This window comes from Lepidochelys kempii, chromosome 18, assembly GCF_965140265.1.
Source record: "Lepidochelys kempii isolate rLepKem1 chromosome 18, rLepKem1.hap2, whole genome shotgun sequence".
Lineage (NCBI taxonomy): Eukaryota > Metazoa > Chordata > Testudines > Cheloniidae > Lepidochelys > Lepidochelys kempii.
This window is the reverse complement of record NC_133273.1, coordinates 1,908,751-1,933,775: the sequence shown is the minus strand read 5'-3', so window position 1 is coordinate 1,933,775 and position 25,025 is coordinate 1,908,751. Positions and strand designations below refer to the sequence as shown.

Sequence of the window (25,025 nt, the reverse complement as noted above, 5' to 3'; positions counted from 1 at the left end):
CACTAAGAAAGCTCAACTGCCAGCCCTCACTCTTTTAAATTAAGTGGATCCAGCATGAGTGGCTTTGCACACTGCAGCACTGAGGACATGGTGTGATGAGAGAGATTGCCCTTACTGAGTAGAAAAGTCCTGTCTGTTGTGAACCTGGGTGAGTGAGACAAGTTGCCCAAGAGAGAGATGGGAGTGTCTCTGGGGAACTGAGAATCCTGTGCTGGTGGAAGAAACTCTGAAGCAGTGGGGGTGCCAATCTGCAGGGGAGCTTCCTCCAGCCCCCTGATGGGAGTGTTGAAGAGCAAGGGGCTACGGAGGATCCCATAAAACATGGCGCTCCCCCTGTGCAGCTCTCTGTAATTCTGCCAGGGCTTTGTCCTCTGATCTAACCCTTGGAACTCGGGCACCTCCCTGTCTGCACACTAAGGGAGTGCTCGCCACGTGCTGTGTGCCAGCAGCCTGCAGAGGGGTTAGCCTCTCTCCGGTGCCAGTTCCAGCCAGGGCAGGATGTGATCCAGCAGCTCAGATGTGGCGTCTGTGGGCTCAGCCAGGAAACCAGATCTTTCCAGTGTTTATTTTTCTTTACGCCCCCAGGATTTTTGTCTTTTGTGTTCATTGCTTTGTCTAGGGTAGAGGAGAGTTTGCAGAGTGAGTTTGAGGCCCCGCCCCCTCACTGCGGAGAGAGCCTCTTTGTTTCATTAACCCAGGCGGGAGCCAAATGTGGAATTGCCAACTTGTTTTGAGGGGAATAACAATCCAGGCCAGGATCTTCTGTCCTTGATTCCAGACACTCCTGGCTAAGGAAGCCCCTTGGTATCTGGCCAGGACGGAGGTCATTGTCTCTTACCCGAAGCAGTGTTGAAATTCAGTGGCCCGGTAGGAAGCCCACTCTCCGTTAGCCTGAGCCCCTGTTGTGGGGCATTCTAGGGCTCCTCTCTGGATTCCAGGCCTAGCTTGTGCTCACACACACACACACACAAGAGTCCAGTGTTTGATGGGTTTGCCCCAGCTGACCAGCCACAAACCCATTTTCATGTGGGCACGTAGGTGGGGTGTGAGGCCTGCAGTTCTGAGACACAGCTGCGGTTCTGCCCCACTTCAGGTCCCACATTCAGCTCTAGCAGGCAACTTTACTACACAGTGATACAGACTCAGTTTTGCTGGGGTAGCTGAGAAGGTAGCAATGGCTGCAGGGCCCTCATGGCTGAGACACTTGCTCCTTGGACATCTAGGAAAATCACTAACTCTGGACTATCCCTCCCTCAATCATTATTTGCAAACCCTAATATCAAACCGTGTTTTGTTTATTGAGCTAGTCTGAGACAGGACCTGCCCCCAGCACAGGCTAGTCATTAGAATCACTAGAATACCAGGGTTGGAAGGCACCTCAGGAGGTCATCTAGTCCAACCCCCTGCTCAAAGCAGGACCAATCCCCAATTTTTGCCCCAAATCCCAAATGGCCCCCTCAAGGATTGAGCTCACAACCCTGGGTTTAACAGGCCAATGCTCAAACCACTGAGCTATCCCTCTCCCGTAGTCAGGTATCTTGGATTGAACTCCCAGCATATAAAACTAGAGTCTCTTCAGGCTAATGCCCAGTGCTCACTATGGCTGATGCTGGTGCAGGTTCAGAGGGGAGGCTGCTTGTGTCTCCCCTATACAGGATTTGGGGACAGGTCATGTGGCCCTGGGGCTGCCCCAACTTGTGCTGCTACTTCAATACCACATGCAGCTTTCTTTGTAGGAGCATAGAACGACAGGGCACAAATCCACTCTGGCCGTCTCCCCTTTTCTCTGGCCACCTGCACCCTACTTTGGCTTGCCCCAGCACATCTCCTGCAGAGAAGGTGCTGTCGGTGTCAGGAGTAGAGGTTCTCCTGTGCTCAGTTGGGAGTTACTCCTGTCCTACAGCCCTTTTTGCAACAGCCTCACTCGCTCCACCAGTCCACAGAGGTGGCTTGGAGAATGGAGGAGAATTGCTGCCAGGTTTTTGGCTGGGGAAAGGGCCTCTCTTACATGTCTCTGCAGACTGAGAATGATAACTCTGCCTTCCTCCTGGGACCTCCAGCCTAGCATGGATCCTGCAGACATGGTCACAAGGTCCACATTATAGTAGAGGAACTTTTATCACTTGCAGCAGCAAACCCAGAAGTGGTCTTGCTCAAATGTTCTCTCCTCCTGCTCTAAAACTCCCTGCAAGCTTCCCCAGAGTGACTCGCTAGCCAGTTTGACCAAGAGCAGAATCTTGACCCCGTTAATAAAGTGGGTAGTGGACAGGAAAGAGTAATTCATGCTTCCCTGTAGCCCTCATTTCTCTGATTCTGGAACAGAGTGGGCTTTGCAGCATCCCCCTCTTTCTATGATGAAAACTTCTTGCCCAAGGATAGGGATAACTTGCAGTGAGAGGGAGATGGGGAATTCCTAAGGGAAATGCAGAGAGGAAGGTTAGGTGCGGACAGGGGATGTTATAATAAACGACTAAACAAGCACAAAATCTCAGCGGTGAGCTGCACAAGCTTAGTCTAGCCAGCCCCGTGATTTAATGGGTGGGTTAATGCAGTGGCTCTTAACCTTTCCAGTCTATTGTACCCCTTTCAGGAGTCTGCTTTGTCTTGCATATCCCAAGTTTCACCTCACTTAAAAACTACTTGTTTAAAAATCAGACATAAAATATAAAAGTGTCTTAGTACACTATTACTGAAAAATTGCTGACTTTCTCATTTTTACCATATAATTATCAAAGAAATCAATTGGAGTATAAATATTATACCTATATTTCAGTGTATAGTACATAGAGCAGTATAAACAAGTCATTGTCTGTATGACATTTTAGTTTTTCCTGACTTCCCTAGTGGTTTTTACGTATCCTGTTGTAAAACTAGGCAGATATCTAGTTGAGTTTATGTACCCCCTGGAAGGGTTCTGCGTACCCCAGGGATACGTGTATCCCTGGTTGAGAACCACTGGGTTAATGAGTGCAAACCACAGTGACTATATGCAAGAAACACATGTCCCTGCTGAGGCAGTACAATTGGCTCAAGGAGAGAAGAGGTTCATCTCTGTTGCCCCTGGTGACAGCAAAGCTGGCATCTGTCCCAAAGAATAGCCCCCATTCTAGGCTCCCATCATAGAATTGTAGAACTGGAAGTGACCTTGAGAGGTCATCTGGTCCAGTGCCCTGCCTCATGGCAGGACTAAGTATTATCTAGACCATCCCTGACAGGTGTTTGTCCAGCCTGCTCTTAAAAATCTCCAGATTCCAGAACCTCCCTGGGCAATTTATTCCAGTGCTTAATCACCCTGACAGTTTTTCCTAATGTCTAACCAATCATGAGGTTACATTTGCAGCCAAGCCCTATTGGGGCTGGGGGATATGGAGTGCTGGCTTTTGGTGGCATGTATCCACATAATGTGGCTCTACCTGGCATGAACCTGAGCTGGCTTAAAGGTCCCACCAGCAGAGAAAGTCAAGCCTTTGTGACTGCCCATGACTTTGCTGTTGATTTCTAATCTGTACAACGCCTCCTTGCCAGGTGCAGCTTTCTGAGCCAAGGGGTTGTGCTAAGAGTAAGGCTGCCAAAGAAAAACAGGGAAGTGACTTTCAACCAGACACAAGAGAGCTACCTGCAGCTGGGTGCTGATGGCTTCCATGGGCTTTATCATAGATCCATGCTGATCTCTGCATGCTCTCAGCATGTGAAAGGAGAAGTGGGAAAATTGCATCTGTACAGCTGCAGCCCTCAGGGCAGTGTTTGTGCAGACTTTGAGCAAACAAATGGGTCCTTATCAATGCTATTGACTCAAAGAACCAGGCTGGTTCTGACGATAATTATCTGTAGGAGGATAGTGAGGAAGTTCTTGCTTCATTGGAGAGATGTGGTACAGGTCTGTGTTCCTCTCGTCTCTGATCCATTGCAGACTGCATGGTACATTTTGCACTTAGTGTCAGGGTCACAGTGGATATGCCACATACCAAGTGGACTGAAAAGGGATATAGCATCAAGCAGAGCAGTTCTGCATAGGATTGTTTTTTTAATTTAAAGGGACCTGAGATAGTAAAAACATGCAGGCAGGTTCCAGGTAGCATCTGGGGTTTGTGTAATCACTGCAGATCTCTAATTTAAAACAAAATTCAGTTACACAACAGAGCAAAACATTAGTTATAACATTTCAGGGCGGTTGCAGCCATCGGAGAAATCCAACCTGCTAATGTTAAATGAAACCGTCAGTGCTAATAACAAACACATGTGCTGGAGACAAGACTCCCATTGCTGTCCCAAAACTGCTGCTCTAGACCTACACAGTCTATGTTCCATAGCTTCTGCGGGCTTGGCAAGAAATGCCCCCCAGATCACAAACTGTTATGACTGGGACCATCGGGGTGGCTTGAGGGTAAATTTTAGGTAGCAAGGAAACCAGTTCAGAATAGGCAGCAGGAAGGCAGAGCTAGCTTGGGAACCTAATTGTCAGTCTTCTGTCACTGGGATTAGCCACTAAGAAATCCATCCCAGCTGAGGCTACTAGCCATGCCTGGTGCCTACAGGGGGCAGGTGCTGCACAGCTCAAACGAGCATCTCAAAGTTTAGCTAGGTTGCGGAAGGCAACTCCTTCGGAAAGGGGGAAGGTAGGAGCAAGGGGTTACTCCATTCCCACAGAGTTCCAGTAATCCACAGCAGTTTATTCTATTTGGTTTTATTTTTGTTGTATCCATACATACAAACCCACTGATTCCATGACTGTTACAGGCTGTGGCATGCACAAAGCGATGTGAGTTCTTCTCTGCTGGATAGAGCCCTAAGAATATATAGAATGTAGCCACAATTCATCTTAGATGGGATGCATTTATTAATGGGTTCCAGCTTGATCTCTGTTATTTACCACTGCCTTTTGCTCCCTGTTTGAAACATTTTGCATCACACAGAGCCATCTAGTGATTGAATCATATATTGCAAGTAAACATAGCCTTACAGGGTGAGGATTCTGTTATTATAGTTGTTAATCATTATTCTTATTTATATTTGTCATAAATATAAAGGGAAGGGTAACCACCTTTCTGTATACAGTGCTATAAAATCCCTCCTGGCCAGAGGCAAAGTCCTTTTACCTGTAAAGGGTTAAGAAACTAAAATAACCTCACTGGCACCTGACCAAAATGACCAGTGAGGAGACAAGATACTTTAAAATCTGGGGGGGAGGGTCTGTCCATGTGTGATGCTTTTGCCGGGAACAGAAAAGGAATGGAGTCTTAGAACTTAGTAAGTAATCTAGTTAGATTGCATTAGATTTCTGTTTTGTTTAAATGGCTGGTAAATAAGCTGTGCTGAATGGAATATATATTCCTGTTTTTGTGTCTTTTTGTAACTTAAGGTTTTGCCTAGAGGGCTTCTCTGTGTTTTGAATCTGATTACCCTGTAAGGTATTTACCATCCTGATTACAGAGGTGATTCTTTTACCTTGTCTTTAATTAAAATTCTTCTGTTAAGAACCTGATTGCTTTTTCATTGTTCTTAAGATCCAAGGGTTTGGGTCTGTGTTCACCTATACAAATTGGTGAGGATTTTTATCAAGCCTTCCCTAGGAAAGGGGGTGTAGGGCTTGGGGGATTTTGCAGGGAAAGACGTCTCCAAGTGGGCTCTTTCCCTGTTCTTTGTGTAACACTTTGGTGGTGGCAGCATAAGGTCCAAGGACAAAAGGTAAAAGTTTGTACCTTGGGGAAGTTTTAACCTAAGCTGGTAAGAATAAGCTCAGGGGGTCCTTCATGGAGGTCCCCACATCTGTACCCTAGAGTTCAGAGTGGGGAAGGAACCTTGACAGTATTGCTCTACAGCCTTCTTGTTCTCACTATCTTTATTTTCTAGATTAGTTCTTAAACTAAATGCTTCACTTAATTACAACACAAAAAATCTCCTCTTTGCCTGAAAGGAGGGCTGGGGGGCATTTAAATCATTTACATTCTCCGTTGTTCATATCCTTTTTGATACATTTTCTCCCCCACCCCTAACTGTCCTCATTGCTGATTGTCTGTCCTACCTTAGGAAGGGTGGGTGTGAGGCAATTTCTAAAAGAATTTGAAGCTAAATGGACTCTGTCTTACATCAGCCTTTCTTGTGGGCTGCCTGCACTATGGCCAGTGGAGTTATTTTCATAGATTTCAGGCCAGAAGGGACCATTAGATCAGCTAGTCTGACTTCCTGCATCACACAAGCCAGAGAATTCCACTCAGTTGCCCCTGTAATGAGTAATAATTTGGGTTTGACTAAAGCATCTCCCAGAATGGATCCAGTCTTGATTTGCAGATTTAAATTGGAGAATCCACCACTCCCCTTGGGAGTTGGTTCTAGTGGTTAATCACCCTTCTTGTTAAATGTGTGTGCCTTATTTCTTATTTGAATATGTCTGGATTTAATTTACAGTCATTTGTTCTTGTTCTGCCTTTCTCCGCTAGATTAAAAAGCCCTTCGTTGCTGGTGTTTTCTTCTTGTGAAGCTGTTCATACCTAGTCACTTCTTTTTGATAAGCTAAACAGATGGAGCTCCTTCCATCTCTCCCTGTAAGGCATTGTATCCAGCTTTCTAATCATTTTTGTGGTTCTGCTCTATATCCTCTCCCAACTTTTCAATATCCTTTTTAAAACGTAGACACCAGAACTGGATGCAGCATTCAATTATTGGTCTCACAAATGCTGTATAGAGAGGTAAAATTACCTCCCAGCTCTGACTCACTGGGTTGTTGATACAGGCAAGGATTCTATTAGTGCTTTTTGCCACAGCATTGCAGTAGGATCTCAAGTTCTGATGTTTGAAAAGGATGTAGAGATCATAGTGGACAGCATCACTGCTTTGCAGGCTGCAGTCCTGTATTCAGTAGGACCTGCCTGTGCGTTTTTTTTCCCCCAGATGTCGGATTTAGGTTGACAGAGTGGTGGAGTTCTAGGGAGGGAACCTTAACAGATTGTAGAAGCTAGAAACAGCAAACATCTATTGGGCCATGCCATCCATCCAGTCCAGAAAGACCACTGCAAAATTGTTCCCTGTAGGGTGTGTTCTAGTGCTTTGTCCATTTAATTTTAAAATCTTTCATAGTTGAGAGGTTGGATTATTCAAAGGATGTTCCCTGGTGGATTCCAATTGGTTATAAAGCTGCCCAGACTGTAGGTCCTAAATCTGAGAGAAAGTGTGTGGGTGCATGTCTCTTTGACTAGTGGATGGCTGCTCAGAGCAGACCTACCCTTTTATGGCTTCCTTTTTAAGGCCTGTCCTAAGTATCTTGCTCTGGCCTGAAGGAGAGTTTATTATCTGTCTTTCAGGGAGCTGCTTGCAGACTTGGGGATCTTATTATGCAAATAAATGAGAGCTAACAAGAAACCTAGCCCCAGGAACACAGCGCGCTTACAGTCAGTTCAGCAACGGGAGCCAGCCCATCTGCAGAACTTTCAAGGGCTTCTGGGAAAGGCCTTTTGTTTTGCTTTCCTGGTCTGGCTTCTCCAAAGGGCGAGCCCCGCCACTGCAGTGTGTGGAGGCGGGACCAGGCAGCCGGAGACACAAATGAGCACCCCATTTTGGCAGGTTGGAATTGCTGAACTTCAAATGCCCTGGTGCATCTCCAGTAGCAGATGAAACAACACAACAAAGGGCTCCTGCATGGAGCTTTTGCTCCCTCAACTGCCACTTCCCAGGCAAAGGAGCTGGCGTGGGCCTGGTGCTGGGGAACGGTTCCCATGGCAATGGAGGCACTTCGTTCCCTGGGCTCTGAGAGCCTTTCCCAGATTCTGGCTTTCTCCAGCTCACACAAGTGGGTTGTGTTTGGTTTTTGTAGCACACAGATGTGCAAGTGTTCGGCTACTGTCTCCCTGACTTCCTTCTCAGCCCTCAGGGAGAGATCTGTCACTGTCACAGCTTTGATAACTCCCTCTGCCCCACACCTCTGTAGACCTGCCACATGCCTCCTGTTCTTCCAGCTCCAGCGGACGAAGGCCTTCTTCAGTGCGGGCCAGGCTTGTGTTAAGTGTAAGCAGGTTCCGATGCAGCTATTGCTTAACGCACGTCGGCACATCCATGATTCACACCGTTGCCTGCTGTGCTGAGTAGCAGGGTTAGCACAGGCTGGGGAAATCCACTTTCCCGTGCTCTCTTCCGCCAGGGAGAGCACGATTGGGAGCGGCTTTCACCCCTGGAGCCAGAGAACCCTTCCAAGTGACTCCCCATTGCTCAGTCAGAGTGCTTTCCTCCCACCCTCTCCAGTCAAGCAGGTTTCCATCACAGGTCACCTGTTCTCCCCTCTGACGCTGATAGGAGTTCTCAGGGGGACATCACACTTGAGTTCCTCTTCAGTGCAGCTGCGTAGCTCATGGTGGATCATGCCAGAACAGCCCGCAGTGCCATGTTTAGATAGATCTGGAGCTGGGGCCCAGCGTAGAGGTAATTGAGTAGGAAGTCACCCCAGTATTATTTCTGTGTAAGATATTGCCATCTACATTGCCTTTTCTATGGATGAGTCTAGTGAGGGGGCCTTTTAAGAGATTTGAACACTGGGCATCTCCATCTCCAGTAGACAAGTGGTGACTTCAGTGTCAGGTGTCCTTCTGCCCTCCCTTCTGTCGGAGCCAGCAGGTTACCATCCAGAAGGGCCTTCTAAACTATTTCTTGCTGCTCCCTTTACAAGCAGCATCTTGCTCACTCTCTGTTATGCAAAAAGCACCTTCCAGCTGATACAGGCCTTAGCCCAGCCCCTACTGGTGTTTGCAGGGGAGGCTCACCTAGCAGACTGCTGTCTACAGGCCAGGGAGTCACCGGAAGTACTGCTGGGGTTGCATGTGGGATGCATGTGTGCCAAGCCCAGCCGCTGAATGATGGGGACTCCCTGACTTGATTACATCTGCCCTATTGTCTGGCTAGCATCCTCTTCGCTGCCCCACCTCTTCCTCGTCTCTGGATGCTGAGTTCCATAAGGGAAACAATTGCACCCAGCAGTGTATGGGCTTCAGCTGTGTATGTGACTAGCTGCCTAGAAACCGAGATGAGAACAGGCTTATGGGAGCAGTTTCCCTCTCATCCTGGGTTATTGGAATAATCTCTGTTGTTTAATCTGGCTGCTCCAGTCCCTGTGACTCTCAGCAGGAGGGACTGCTGAGGACAGCATATAGGACTGCCGGCTGCAGAGGAGGTCTGTTACTTTGGCTGGCAGTCCTGAGTATCTACCCCCGTGGTGTTTCCCCCCAGAATGATCATTATAAGGCAGTGGGGGTTTCCCACTGGGGCTAGAGCAAGGGAGTGGAGGGACTTCAAAAACGCTCAGTGTAGGCAAGGCCTATGGGAGCAATGGGGGATTGTTTCTCAAGGATCAGTCTCTGAAGCTGGAGGAGGTGGAAGATTGGGGACTCCAAATCAGAGATGACCTTTGGAAAACAGAGAGCCTTCCTGGAGAACTGTGGCCCTGCCAGCACTTGAAAGCTATAAATGGGGATATTGAGGGAGAGGGAAATACTTTCATTGATCTGGGAGAGCTCTTCAGAGAGACACAGTGTGGGGATGCTACCTTTCTTCTGGGCTTAATTTGTTCAGGGCTGAGTCCTGGCAGCTGTGGGCCTGGCAGTTCACAGCCCTGGCACCTCTGCCCCTGGCAGTACATAGTCCTGGCACCTCTCTGGTAGGGTTGCCAGGCATCCGGTTTTTGACCAGAACACCTGGCTGAAAAGGGAACCTGGCGGCTCCAGTCAGCACTGATGACCAGGCAGTTAAAAGTCCAGTCGCTGCGCAATGGTTTGCCCGGGGCTAAGGCAGGTTCCCTGCCTGCCCTAGCTCCACACAGCTCCCGGAAGTGGCCGCCAGGTCCTTACGGCCCCTATGTGCATGAGTGCCCAGGGAGGCTCCACGCACTGCCCCCGCCCCAGTGCCAGCTCCACAGCTCCCATTGGCCAGGAACTGTGACCAATGGGAACTGAGGGGGCGGCGCATGTGGGCACGAGGGCAGCACGCGGAGCCTCCCTGGCTGCACATGCACATAGGGGCTGCAGGGACCTGGTGGCCGCTTCCCGGGACCCTGCACCCTCTCCCGCACCCCAACGCCCTGCCCCAGCCCTGAGCCCCCTCCTGCAACCCAAGCCCCTCATCTCCAGCCCCATCCCAGAGCCCTCACCCCCCTCCCGCACCCCAACTTCCTGCACCCCAAACCCCCCATCCTCAACCCCACTCCAGATTCCACACCCCCAGCTGGAGCCCTCACCTCCCCTCTCCCCGCACTGCAACCCCCATCCCAGTGAAAGTGAGTGAGGGTGGGAGAGAGCGAGTGATGGGGGGGGGTATGGATGGGGGAGCAGGGTCTTGGAGAAGGGGCAGGGCAGGGGGTCGGCTTTGTGTGATTAGAAAGTTGGCAACCCTAACCTCTGGGCCTGGCAGTTCAGAGCCCCAGCATCTCTGGGCTTGCTGGATCACTTATGAATGTAAAAAAATTGCTTGAGCCCCGGCTCCTCTTTCATTACTAGTTAAGCACTGCTTTTCTTACCAAGTACAGGCTGTCCCTCCTAAACAGCAATGCTTGGGGTGACCGGGAATCATCGGCATCCCTCCTCTGGCTCAGATGGAGTCTTCCTAGCCCCATACCTGGCTTGTCTTACAGAAAACACCACATCAAACGTGTCCAGCGAGGCCGAGCGCAAGGCCCAGCGCTATTACCAGTCCTGCATGAACGAGACCAAGATCGAGGAGCTGAAGGCCAAACCACTGATGGAGCTGATTGAGAAGGTAATCCCTCTCCACTCAAAGTGTCTGAAGAGGCTGGGGGTTCCACCATTCATACACCAGTTCCCACAGCACTGATGGCTGGGACTGGCATCGCTGCAGGTTCCCACCGCGGCTCCCAGACACTCTCTCTGCCAGAATCTCCATGTTAAGTCCCATTCTGGTTGTAAACTGCAAGACAGTCGGTTTGCATCTCTAATAATTGTGCAGTACAGGGTAAATGGCCTGGAACAGGAATGTCTGTCTTACCTCTCTGTATCATGGGCATGGACTACTCCTAGTGTCCAGATGGCCTATGTGGGCCATTCCACCCTCGGGGAGATCACCTCCTAAAGGGCTACCCTAGAGTAACCTCAGTTCAGGATATTTGCATCTTCCATGGCTTTGGTAGATGTTACAGCAGGTAGGCTGAGCCATGCAAGGGTGCAAATGGTGAGGGAGATTTTCAAAGGCACTTAGGTGCCTATCCCGCATTGACTGGCCGTGGGAGTTAGACACCTAGCTGCCATTTGTGCCTTTGAAAATCTCACCCAGTACCTTCAGTGTTCAAGTCAGCAATGGGTCTGAAGAGGGAGACTCATCCCCACCTTTCTCCTCAGGACACTGTCCAACAGGACATGTATCCACCTAGGACATGGACTCTTCCTGGCAAAACTGAAGTGGGTGCCGTACTGAGTGGTCTGCGGATGGCATCGATCCATAAAGCTGGCAGGGCAGGGGAGCGAGTGTCTTTCACTAATTAGAAAGAAAAGGCTGCTCTTACCTGCCTAGTTGCCTAGCTCTTCCTGCTCCAGCACCTCCCACAGGCCAGGGGTACAAATAAAGCTCTAAACCTTGTTCATGTGGATGGGGTCCAATACACACTGTGCGGTAGTTCTTCCACTCTTGCTTTCAGAGCCTCCAGAAGCCAGCTGTGCAACTGAGATTGAATGAGGTCTGGTCTCTCCATGAAGCTTCCATTACTGGATGGCGAATATGCAATGAAGACCAAATGGCCTAAGGCACTAAGGCAGCCCATCAAACAAATGCCAAGTTACTCTGTATTTAACCAAATACCAAAAGATTACTGCCAGTTTCCAATCAGTACACCTTAACATCCCAAACTTCCCTTCCACTAGCTCAAAGGTCACTTGCCAGTACTTTATATGCTTTGTAAAACTCCCTTTGGAAGCTTGAAAATGTTTCTCCCACTGGCTTGATCTAGCAAACTCTCTTCTAGTTAAATGTTAGTATCTGAAACCTCAGTGAGATCAGCATTGCTCTGAGACAAACTTATGTGGTGGAGCAAGCAGGAGGCAGTAAAAAATGCCCAGAATGTCACTTTTCTGTAGGAGCTACATTAAATCAAGATCCAGCTTCTTTATTAACCTTCCACGTGACAATGTTGGCTTCTAAATTCAATAGATAATATGATTCTGAGAACATCTATGCCCAAGTGTGGATTTTCAAACGCAGCAGCACTGTTCTATCTCTGTTCCCATTAAAGTGAAAGGGAGGTCTACCATTGATGGCCAACGCAGAGTGCTTTGGAAAATCTCACCCTGCATAACTACTGAGAGTCAAGAAAAACTTTGGACCCTGGCTACCTGATTGCCGTGCTTAAAGTGGTCTGAAAAACCCAGGGGGTCAATCATCAATATCTGCCCATCCCCTTGCCCCAAATCAACCCTGTGCTCTGCAGCCCCCACAGCCATTCTGCCTCCTCCAGACCCACCATCAGTTCTGCCTCTACATCAGTTGTCCCCTACAGCCTCACCTCAGCTCCCCCAGCAGCTCTTCACCCCCTTTGCCCCTTCCCAGGCTGGGTGCAGTTTGGGGGCCAGGAGCAGAGGAGCCAGTCTGTTGTTCACAGGAGGGATGGAGGTAGAAGCGGGGAGCTGCCCTGAGCTGCTGGGCTCTTTTTGCACCCCCATCCTCGTCCATGAGAACAAATGTCAGCTGTTGAGGGAGCAGGGAAGAGCTCAACATGGTTCAATCAGCTGTGATTGGCTGCTCTTCCTTGGGAGGCAGGCAAGGAGGGAAGCATTTAATCAGAGGGAGGGGTCCCCAGGCATTACTGACATCGTGCACCCCTCAGCAACTGCTGGCTATTCAGAATTGTTTTCGCATGTCCGTGACCACAGCACTTTAAGCACTGCCTCAGTATGTCCCATCTTTGGAGAAATGTAGACTGTACCTTTGTTCATTTTTCAAGACCTGCTGCTTTGAATAGGAAGGCAGGAGCAGGAGAGGAGTCAGGCTATAGACTCCTCAAGGCAGAAAGCAGCAATCTGGCCACTAAAAATCCAGTTGACAGTCAGTGTTCGATCCATGCTCCCAAGAGTTTGTCTCCTTTCTTTGCTCAGCTCTAGGTGGTGCAACCAGTCCCTTGCACCATCTCCTTCACAGGAAACAAGACCCCTCCTCTGCACATCTAGGGCCCTGTCTCACCCATCTGTCTGGGATTCTCCTTTCCCAGCTTGGTGGCTGGAATATCACGGGCGCCTGGGACAAAGATAACTTCAACGAGACCCTGCAGGAGGTTACGGCACACTACCACACCTCACCCTTCTTCTCCATCTACGTGAGTGCTGACTCCAAGAACTCCAACAGCAACGTCATCCAGGTGAGTGCAACAGCCTCATTCCTGAGAGAGGGTCCTTTCCTCACTTTGCATGGTCTTGTTTCTCTGGGGTGAAATAGTGCCCCCCTGTAGTGAGAGCCAAGTCACTTGGCTACAGGGGTTTTGCTCGTACCTTAGCCACACTCTTCTCTTTCTCCATGCTGTGCACCTGTTCACTCCTGCTCTGTTTATTTTTCAGGTAGACCAGTCAGGACTCGGGTTACCTTCCAGAGATTATTACCTGAACAAAACGGAGAACGAGAAGGTAAGCGTCCATCTCCTCTCATGGTCTTCCTTGAAGCATGGACTCAGTATAGCAGTTAAGGACTACTTAACACCTATGCTCTGCAAGATACATCTGTTTGAGCACCAGAAAGTCTTTGTGCATATTGAAAGGGAGGACCAGTGGCACCTTAGAGACTAACCAATTTATTTGAGCATAAGCTTTCATGAGCTACAGCTCACTTCATTTCCACTGAATGCATCCAATCAAGTGAGCTGTAGCTCACGAAAGCTTATGCTCTAATAAATTGGTTAGTCTCTAAGGTGCCACAAGTCCTCCTGTTCTTTTTGCGGATACAGACTAACACGGCTGCTACTCTGAAATTTGTGCATATTATTCACCTTCACTCTCAGCCCAGGAGCCACCATCAGTGACCCATCCTTCCCCATGGGTGGAGGGTGGCCAGCTCCAGGGGCAAGATGGGACACAATGCTGGCATTTTAGAGGAGATGGGATTCTAACTGCTGACCTCACTGCTCAGCCATATAACTTCCCTAACTGTGGCTGCTGCTCTACCTCCATGCTCCATCCTCATGAACTAGTGGATCTTAAATTAAAAGGGAGAGGAAAACAAGCTAGCAGCTATGCATTGTGGAGGAGACAAAAAGTAGCCCTCTGAGCCAGAAGAGTCATCTCAACGGGAGCTGGAACTGGGGGATGGGACAGGAGTTATGCAGGGAGGGTTTATTTCTAGCCTGGTGTGGATAATAGATTAAACATAGGCAGGGAAGAGAGTCTCTCCATTGCTCAGTACCCAGCTGGCCTGTTGTCTCTGTCCTAGCAGGGCTGCTACAGGTGACTGGTTTCAGGCTGAGCCCTGGGGAATGAATTCAGGCCTTTCCCTCATTTCTCATTCCCAGCCAGGAGCAGCAACTAACAGCAGGGCCAATCACCTTATCTTCTTCTCCCGGGCGTCTAGGTACTTACTGGGTACCTGAATTACATGGTGCAGCTGGGCATGCTCCTGGGAGGGGCAGATGAGGAGGCCACCCGGCAGCAGATGCAGCAGATCTTGGACTTTGAGACAGCACTAGCCAACATCACCATCCCTCAGGAGAAGCGTAGGGATGAGGAAGTGATCTACCACAGAGTGACAGCCGGAGAGCTCAAGGTGAAGGCCGCAGCGGCACACACGCGCTCTGTGTGAGAGGCAGAGGCAGGTCCTTGGCAGTAGTGGAGGTGGAAGGGCTTCGCTGGGGAATGGGGGGGGCCAGCTACATTTAGATCTTGATGCTGGTAGCCTGCCATTGGCAATGGGATACGCTTTGCCAATACCAAAGTGTTCCTACTGTGCTGGGGCGAGAAACACTGCAGAACATGCACCGTGCAAGCCGGGAACCACACTAACAGCTTCTCTTCTATAATGGTTCAGAAACCAACCTATAGATCATGTTCGTGTGAACCCGTCTATGTCCAGAAGCAAATGTGACTGCTAGGCCCACCACCTCCTTGCCTTCCCATGCCTAGCAATGCTCTGGTGTCAGCCCATAACCCTGGATCTGAGACTTTTCAGAGACTCTGGTGTCAGCACACTGGTCTCACTGACCCAGCTCATGCCCAAGGCTGAGAAAGTTTAAAAAAAAAAAAAACCCACCTCAATTCACAAAAAAGCACTGAGCCCTTCTGGGAACCAAGCAACATGTTCTGGAAGCTCAGGTTGAACTTGGAAACCTAACCGTAGGCACCTGTGTTTGAAATGTTGGGCCAGGGTGCTGTGATCTATTGCCCAGCAGACTGCTGCTCCCGACCCCTGCTGCCCCATCAAGATCTAACTAACTGATCTCTGCTTTACTGCGTGAACAGCAAGAGTTTTCTCTCAAAGCCTCTCCATGCTGAGGGCCTGGCTAAATATATCAAACCCCCATGACTCTGGAGAGCCTGCTGTTACCTTGCTCCTGCTCCTCTAGGCCTAAACTTCGCCTGGTAGAATTCTCTCTTTGGAGAATGAATCTGAGCTTGCTGCCTAGAGGACCAGACCTGTAGTCTCTTACCAGCACTCCACTCAAATCACCCCTGTGTTTGAAGTCTTCAAAGTGGCAGGTTCCCTGATGGTGAAGGGCTAGGAGACTGGCCCTATGCAGTCCCCAGTACTGGAGTGTGCTGGGGGTGGGGTAGGAGCCGTAGCTGGAATGTGCTGCAGTCTGGCTATTCTGGGCTGATGAAGGACTCCATCTTTGACTCTCTTGCTCTGTGGGCATATTTTTCCTCTGATCTGCAGCAGGTGACCTGGTGACATGCTGCCAGCATTGCACACTGTTTACACATAGCCTCTTGCCTTGCGCTTTTTCTGCCGTTAACCCAGCCATCTGCCACTGGTTCAGTTGAGAGGCAGCTGTTTGCACAGTTTTGCGCACGTGTGACAAGGATCACCTGTGATAATCGGGTGCTGCTGGACGATCAACATCTCCATGGCATCCCAAGACTAACTTCTTGGTGGCTGGTATTTGCTGGGTCCCTGAATCCTTCGCCTGAAAGCCTGATGAGACGCTGTGTATCAACACAGTGAATGCACCAAGCTGGGCGTGGCACTCTTCTCCAGTAAAACTACAGGTTTCATACCTCTCCCATGCCAAGGGAGCTAGGAGCTAGGTGGGATTACTGTCTAGCACTTTGCAGCCTCACAGGTCAGTATCCCCATTTGCAGATGTTATTTCTCTCTGCCAGCATCTGCTGGGAAGTAGAAGTATACCGACATACAAGATTTGGTTTCAAGCTTTTGTTACTAACAGCTGGGTACATAAAAGTGAGGGTGTTGGGATTCCTCCAGCAGCCACAAGCTGCTCTGAGAGACAGTGAGGCCCAGAGACCAAGGAGACAGGAGACCTGAGTTCCATTCCCAGTGTGGTCAATGACCCATTGCATGACCTTTGTGCCTCAGTGTCACCATCTGTACAAGTGAGATAATAATACTGACCTTCCTTTATAAATGTTTTGAGATCAACAGACAAAAAATGCTACAGAGGAGTGTAGGAGCTCTGCAGCCCTCACTAACACAGTGTGACTCTGTCCCCGCCAGGGGCTCATCCACTCTAAAAGTTTATGTGTCTGCTGTTGAGCTAAAAGAGATGCTCCTTTAACTCAAGTTGTAGAGGCTTGATTGCTGAGATTAAGAGGTCCCTGGTTCAATCCCTACTAATGGTGCAGCTGGGGGCATCATTACAATTGTTGTTATTCCTAGAGGAGTGGGAATAAGTTTACTCCACTTTCCACTTTGAGCACTCCATTTGCACCATTCTGGATTTATTACATCTTTTTTTTTTTCCTTTGAGAGGTCAAGACAGGAAATAATTCTGTCCCCTTCAACCTCTAGAAGCAGGAGTTGTCAAGGGAACTCAACTGCAAATTCTGATTAACCCATTATAGATTCATAGATATTAAGGTCAGAAGGGACCATTATGATCATCTAGTCTGACCTCCTGCACAAGGCAGGCCACAGAATCTCACCCACCCACTCCTGTAATAAACCTCTCACCTATGTCTGAGCTATTGAAGTCCTCAAATCATGGTTTAAAGACGTCAAGGAGCAGAGAATCCTCCAGCAAGTGACCCGTGCCCCATGCTACAGAGGAAGGCTAAAAACCTCCAGGGCCTCTTCCAATCTGCCCTGAAGGAAAATTCCTTCCCGACCCCAAATATGGCAATCAGCTGAACCCTGAGCTTGTGGGCAAGATTCACCAGCCAGATACCCAGGAAAGAATTCTCTGTAGAAACTCAGATCCCACCCCATCTAACATCCCATCACAGGCCATTGGGCCTATTTACCATGAATAGTTAAAGATCAATTAATTGCCAACATCATGTTATCCCATCATACTATCTCCTCCATAAACTTATCGAGTTTAATCTTGAAGCCAGATAGGTCTTTTGCCCCCACTGCACTGCTTGGAAGGGCTATTCCAGAACTTCACTCCTCTGATGGTTAGAAACCTTCATCAAATTTCAAGTCTAAACTTCCCAATGGCCAGTTTATATCCATTTGTTCTTGTGTCCACATTGGTACGGAGCTTAAATAATTCCTCTCCCTCTCCGGTATTTATCCCTCTGATATATTTATAGAGAGCAATCATATCTTCCCTCAACCTTCTTTGGGTTAGGCTAAACAAGCCAAGCTCCTTGAGTCTCCTTTCATAAGACAGGTTTTCCATTCCTCGGATCATCCGAGTAGCCCTTCTCTGTACCTGTTGCAGTTTGAATTCATCCTTCTTAAACATGGGAGACCAGAACTGCACACAGTATTCCAGGTGAGGTCTCACCAGTGCCTTGTATAACAGTACTAACACCTCCTTATCTCTACTGGAAATACCTCGCCTGATGCATCCCAAGACCGGATTAGCTTTTTTCACAGCCATATCACATTGATGGCTCATAGTCATCCTGTGGTCAACCAATACATCAAGGTCCTTCTCCTCCTCTGTTACTTCTAATTGATGCATCCCCAGCTTATAACTAAAATTCTTGTTATTAATCCCTAAATGCATGACCTTACACTTCTCACTATTAAATTTCATCCTATTACTATTACTCCAGTTTACAAAGTCATCCAGATCCTCCTGTATGATATCCCGGTCCTTCTCTAAATTAGCAATACCTCCCAGCTTTGTATCATCCGCAGATTTTATTAGCACACTCCCACTTTTGCCGAGGTCAGTAATAAAAAGATTAAATAAGATTGGTCCCAAAACCAATCCCTGAGGAACTCCACTGGTAACCTCTCTCCAGTCTGACATTAGATTGAGGGGGACGTGTTTTCCTCACTCTTGAGGGATAATAGCTTGCATCTCTGCATAAAAAGGGAAGGCAGCTGGCTGATCCTGGACATACAGGACCAATTTAAGTCATCAGTAATTTAGAACAACAGCAATCCGTTATAAAAACATCTATCTTGCATGCAGTGGCAGCGAGCTATGGTCTATTCCTCACTGAAACTGCCTACCAGTTCAGGTTCCTCTTGGAGGAGTCCTCGGACCATAGCTAAAGACCCTGGAGCAGCCTAGTCCATCTGACCCCAACTGCAAGACATGTTCTCAAAATAAGATCCATCCATGGTTGACCTGACACAACAGCTGTTTCCTCCCTCACACGCCTGGCTTCAGACACACATCAGTGAAGCTAAAGGTAAAACACGTGCTTTAATTCATGCCTTTGGAGTGAAGGTGTATTTAAAGGACACATATAGCCAGGGATCATAGCTGCCCTGCAGACTGGCCCTTGGGCTAACAGTCTGTCCAGGTAACTTAGCCCTGCCTCCTGTGCGCTGTGTCTCATTGGGTGGGCAATATATAGTTCTTTACCTCTGCCTCTCTTCCAGAACCTGGCGCCAGCTATCAATTGGATGCCTTTCCTCACCACTGTGTTCTACCCGGTGGAACTCAATGAATCCGAGCCAGTGGTGGTCTATGCCAAAGAGTACTTGGAGCAGGTCTCCAGCCTCATCCAAGCCACGGACAGATGGTGAGAGCTCTTACCTCTGAATGGCAATGCAGGTATAGGAAACATCGTGCAGGATCCAGTCCACATACCAAGAAACACTTAGGGTACGATACTGTTATACCCTGCAAGAGATGGCAATAACCTCTCCACCAATCACATCTCTCCCACATCAGAGGGGGCTTACGGAGCAAGGTGCCATTCGGGGTATGTCTATGCATACGGTGCTGCAGCAGCCCAGCTGTACGAATACAGCTGCAGCGTGTCTGTGAAGAGGCTGTATGCCAACAGGGAGCTCTCTCCCGTTGGCATTAAAAAAAACCCTCCGCAAGCTGCAGAAGCTATGTCATCAGGAGAGGCTCTCCTGTAGCCTTAGGCTGTGTCTACACTAGAGAGTTTACAGTGGCAGAGTTACACTGCTCTCAGGTCTCCCGTGTAGCTGCTCGGTGCCGACGGGAGAGAGCTCTCCTATCGACATAATTAATCCACCCCCAACGAGCAGCAGTAGCTATGTTGGCAGGAGAAGCTCTCCTGCTGACATAGCAATGTGAACACTAGTGCTATGCCGGCATAATGTATGTCTCTCGGTGGGGGTGGAATATTCATCCCCCTGAGTGACTTAAGTTTTGCTGACATAAGTGGTAGGGAGAGCTCAGTGGTTTGAGCATTGGCCTGCTAAACCCAGGGTTGTGAGTTCAACCCTTGAGGGGGCCATTTAGGGATCTGGGGCAAATATTGGGGCAGGGGCTTGGACTAGATGACCTCCCAAGGTCCCTTCCAACCCTGATGTTCTATGATTCTATGACACAGCCTTAAGTATCATGCCATACCCTAGCCACTCCCTCAGGGATGCTGGGTTTATCCACACTTGAAATGCTACAGTGACACAGCTACACCGCTGTAGTGCTTCAGTGTAGACGCTACCTACAGCAGCAGCAGGGGTTCTCCAACTGGCATGAGTAATTCACCTCTTCTGTTGGCCTAGCACTGTTTACACCAGGATTTGGGTCGGCTTAACTATGTCGCTCATGGGTGTGGATTTTTCACATAGCTGAGTCGACCTAACTTGGTAGTGTAGACCAGGCCTTGGCCAGCCAGAGGTGGCCTTGGAACCCAGGAGTCCAAGTGCAGCCGTGCACAGTGCTACCAGTGTTCTGTGCCGTTTGCATCAGGAGGCCATGTTTGTGGGAGGGGGGCCGGAAAGGTTTTGGGACACTTTGGGACACTGTAAGTAAGAGCAGAATCCCCCCTTAGGGCACCAGATACTGTGCCAGGGCATCGAGTGCTCCCACCCTCTTTCTTTTGCTGTAGTAGAAAGAGAGCCTAAGACATAAGCCCTTGTTTAAGAGGTCTGGTATGAGGCCTGAACTAAAGTAGTGGGCAAGCTTTGCTGATATAAAGCAAAGTTAGCAAAAGCCAGGCTGTGGGCAGATGTCCAGCTCTCTCTGTCTGCGTGCAAGGTCACAGAATCTGTCTGCGCAGAGGTGGAATGGCACACAGAGAGAACACACATGCAGCCAAACATCTGACTGCCGATGCAAAGACCTTCTTCCTCGCAAACACCCCTGTGTAGTTTATTTGCAGTGTTTTAATTCCTCCATCCATACAAAGCAGTATCTCAACACTTTTATACACCATATCTCAACTTTCTAACCCCTTCTCCAGAAGCTGGGGGCGGGGAACTGGTCCCTCCTTCCAGAGAACTCCCCTTGGTCAGGCCCTGCTAGCCGCTATTTCTTCTGCTTCTCCTCTCCTTGCACTTCCTTCCTGTGTTTTTTATCCAGTCTCCTTGTTCATGGGCTAATTAGCTCATTAGCTTCTCTCCCCCAGTCTGATCTGGTAATGGGGAACTCCTCTCCTTAATCAGGCCCTCGCAGTGGGCCTGACTGATTAAACAGTGACCAGAGAGCTAGTGGGTCAGTGGCTGATTCCCAGCACCCTGTCACAGGGACCAAATGGCTGACCCCCTTGTAGAGCAGAACAACAAAGGTCGGGGGGGCTTGACTCCATAGAATAGTTGGTAACTTCCATGTTTTGTAGAAAATCTTTTTATTCTCTCTTCCATTGAAGCCTTCTGAACAGCTACATGATCTGGAACCTGGTGAGAAAAACCAGCTCCTTCCTGGACCAGCGTTTCCAGGATGCAGAGGAGAAGTTCATGGAAGTCATGTATGGGACCAAGAAGGCGAGTCTGTGGGGGAACAAGGGGGAGATGGGAGAGAAACTACATAACAAAACATGCGTCACTACCCAAGACAGTCTTCTGTCCCCACCCCCAAATCACCGTGCCTCCTAGCTTAAAATCTTCCAGGCTGCTCTCCTTCAGCCTAGCAGGTCGCTCCAAAGGGCTCCCACTTCCCACGGTGATGGAGGTGCTCCACAGCTTCATCCATACGTAGGAGGAGACATGGGCTTTCCGTTTACATGGGGCTGCCCTTCTAATTTGGCCGGGCCGCAAGCTGTTTGCATGGAGGAAAGGGCAGAAATTCCTCCATTTCTTCCCCGCTGTGGGAAGGCCTGGCACAGGGCAGTTCCCTGCTGCTGGCTGTAGAGAGTGCTGGCCCAAGAGTTGCAGAGTTTGGGTGGGGTGCCTGGCCCCATGCAGTCACTTGCCTTGCCTCTGCCTCCTCACTAAAGACTGGCGGAGGCCACCTCAGTCGTTTCACAATGGATCCAGCTGTCCAAAGATATAGTGTCCCCACCCACTGCACTGAGCTCTTTGTGAAGTGGGGGAGGTTGCACCACAGAGCTGCCGAATACCACTGTAAGAGTGAAGCAGGATCGCTCCCTCCTCCAACCAGCCTGTGAACTGACTTCCCAGCCCACTCACAGTCCCTGGAGCCCTGACTTCTTCCCAGGCAAGCGGTTAGGACCAGATGCCTGGAAGAGGGAGGAGTTATTTTGCAGTCTGGCCAAGCCTGGCTGAACTGCAAATCCATCCAGGATCACCTGGGTGACTGCTCTTATCATGCTGAGATAAGAGCAGCCTCTGAAGCACTCGGACAAGGCGTGAGGCTGGTTTTATCTGCACCGTGGAGGGGAAGGAGATGGCAGGACTGGGGAGTCTCTGGGCCTCATGTGGTCCTGGGGGGCAGGCACTCACCCAGTCCCATGGTGGGAGGGTGGGAGGAAGGAATGGGACAGCAGGGCATAGAAATGACCATCTCAGGGGCGCAAAAGAGAGGCCTTAGCAGGCTTGAGTGATGGGAGTGTCTCTCTGAAACTCTCATGGCTAAAGTAAGGGAGAGTGGGAGGCGAGATCCCCTCTGCTTCCTGCAGGCCCGCCGACAGTGGGGGACAAAGGGGGCAATTGCCCAGGGTCCCGAGCGATTTAAACCTGCTTCCTACCCACCCTCACTCCGCACCGCTCCCAGAAGTAGCTGATGTCCCTGGGGAGGGGGGGTCTCTGCACGCTGCCCCCGCCCTGAGCGCCGACGCTGCAGCTCCCATTGGCTGAGAACCGCGGCCAATGGGAGCTGTGGAGGCAGAGCCTGCAGGCAGCAGTGCACGGAGGACCCCCTGGGAGCTGCTGCCAGAGGGGTGTGCCAGTCGCTTTCGGGAGCCACCCAAGGTAAGCGCCAACCCCCTCACTCCCTGACCCAGTCTAGAGCCTGCACCCCACACCCCCTCCTGCACCCAACTCCCTTCCAGAGCCCACACACCAACCCCCTGCCCCAGCCTGGTGAAAGTGAGTGAGGGTGGGGGAGAGTGAGCGACGGAGGGAGGGGGATGGAGTGAGCTGGGGGCAGGGCCTCAGAGAAGGGGTGGGCCGAAGCGTGGTCTCAGGGAAGGGAAGGGGCAGGGGGCAGGGCAATGGTCTTTGGGTTTGCGCGATTAGACCGTTGGCAGCCCTACCGGGCAGGCATGTGGGAGCCCTGGCCATGCTGGAAGAGCGCACCCATCAGCAGAGCTGGCAGTTCTCTGGGCACCACCCAAAATTCAGGTGGACCCCGTCCGCGCAGGCGCGGCTTGTGTGTGCGAGGGGGCCCATTGACTATTCTGCCCTGGGACCCAGAATTGCTGTCAGCAGGCCTGGCTTCCTGCCTTGGCTAAGCAGTATTCTTTCCCCACACACACGCACAAGTGCCCTTCTGTCCCCACACAATCCCCCCACACACACAGAGCCCCCCCTTCTGTGCCTCTCCTTCCCTGGTTTGGCTAAGCAGGACCCCCAGCTCCTGCTCCGTAGCTGGTGCACTGAAAGCACCCTCTCCTGTTTAACCCACTGCTCCCAGCCCTGTGTTAGAGACCTCTCTGCAAGACCTGTGTCTGGCAGGCTGCAGGAGTAACTGGTTTAATCATTGCTCTTCTCCCCCCACAGACCTGTCTGCCACGCTGGAAGTTCTGCGTCAGCGACACAGACAACAGCCTGGGCTTTGCGCTGGGAGCCATGTTTGTTAAAGCCACGTTTGCAGAGGACAGCAAGAAAATAGTACGTCCCCACCTCCTACTGGATTACTGGGCTGGCTCACAGGCCAGTGAGGAGTGACTCTAGAGCCAGATGGATTTACTGTCTCTCGAGTCACCTTGCATGTGAAAGTGAAACTCCCCAACATGGTGTTTAAAGCTTCAAACAACAGCACAGTGTGGACCCCATAAATGCCTCTGGAAAATCTGTGTCTGGGGATGGAGGAAAAGGGTTGGTGTTGTGCCCCGAATCAGTCACAGCTCCAGTAACTAACTGCTGCCAACGACTGCCACCACCAAACCTGTATAATGGGGAGAAGAGAAATCCCTAGTATTTCTATATCACTTCACAGGGAGCTCTTGCCATTTCCTAGATGGGGAAACTGAGGTACAGAGGGACATGACTGGTCCAAGGTCACACAGTGAGTTAGCAGCAGAGCTGGAGCAGAACCTAGATCCTCTGGCTCCTAATCCTGTGCCCTACCCACTGCTCCATGCCATTTCTTGGGAGAACTGGCAGTTCTTCTGTTTGGAAAGGGACCATCTATCTCATCCCCAGACTATCCAGTGCAGCAGACTGAGGACATTGTCCCAAATGGACATGCCGGATTGTCATTACATGCTGCAGGGCTACAGGCCATGCTCTAGGAGCAGATCTCACCAAAGCTGGAGAGGCTGCAGACTTAAGGCTCCCTCCATAATGTCCCTTATGCTCTCAGTGACCTACTTAACTCCCCTCATCCTGACAGCCTCCTGGCTAGATGATCAAAACCCACTTTCTTTTTCTGACCTACGTTTGTCCTTCTTTTGGCAGAGCCCAACACACACGTACACCAGCCCCCATTGCGCCTAATGGCACTTGGGCCAGCTTGACCTTCTTGTCTCCTGCAGCGGCATTCTCCCATCAGCAGCAGCTCTGCTGTGGGGGGCGTTTGCTTCTCCGTGTGGGTCCCAAACAAGAACCAAGCCACTAGTTCATTGTTGCAATCTACCAGTTTCAAAGTAGGTCATATTTTTAGGAGTGAATTCTGGACAGCACCCCAACCATCTGGGCCCTTCACATCCTGTCTACAGCTGGGTCTGGTGGAGGTTGTTCTATCTCCCCACAGCTATTTCAAGAGACTTTTACTTAGTCTTTGATCCTGTAGAGCAGGGTAAATATTTGGGCTTCCAGCTGACACAAGACCTCTTATTTTGTCTAGGCCGAGGAAATGATTACAGAGATTAAAACTGCCTTTGAGGAAAGCCTGGCTACTCTGCAGTGGATGGATGAAGAGACGAGGAAATCTGCCAAGGAGAAGGCTAGTGGTGTTTAAGCAAGGCACAGTCTCCCCTCACTCTGTGCCTTGGGGGAGCTCTGTACAGCCCCTAGCATTTCCACCATGAGATTCCAACTGGTTTCAAGCAGATCTTGGCATTTTCCTTTTGCCTCCTCAGAGCTGGGGAGCTCTCACATTAATTTGTTTTCAGTATTTATTACCCATCCTTGGCTGTTGCCTTGCTAGCCTGCGGGGGTCCAGGGCCATGATAGTCTAAACACCGTAAATTGTAAATCCCAATAACCCAAGATTTGTGATC

General features: G+C 50.0%; 1 protein-coding gene across 6 annotated transcripts in view; it reads left to right on the top strand.

The window, feature by feature from the left end:
• Nucleotides 1–25,025, top strand: part of ECE1 (endothelin converting enzyme 1) — a 116,947-nt gene that overhangs the window by 75,621 nt on the left and 16,301 nt on the right. For 5 of the 6 annotated variants that reach the window (XR_012155600.1, XM_073317220.1, XM_073317221.1 and 2 more), the window contains 8 exons: nt 10,607–10,731; nt 13,187–13,333; nt 13,530–13,595; nt 14,533–14,724; nt 18,922–19,064; nt 21,111–21,225; nt 23,362–23,472; nt 24,650–24,748. Coding sequence is in view for 5 of the 6 variants with exons in the window: in XM_073317220.1 (XP_073173321.1) it covers nt 10,607–10,731; nt 13,187–13,333; nt 13,530–13,595; nt 14,533–14,724; nt 18,922–19,064; nt 21,111–21,225; nt 23,362–23,472; nt 24,650–24,748 (998 nt within the window). In the remaining variant the exon portion in view is untranslated. The remainder of the gene's footprint in view (nt 1–10,606; nt 10,732–13,186; nt 13,334–13,529; nt 13,596–14,532; nt 14,725–18,921; nt 19,065–21,110; nt 21,226–23,361; nt 23,473–24,649; nt 24,749–25,025) is intronic. The other variant, XM_073317222.1, reaches the window with a different exon arrangement.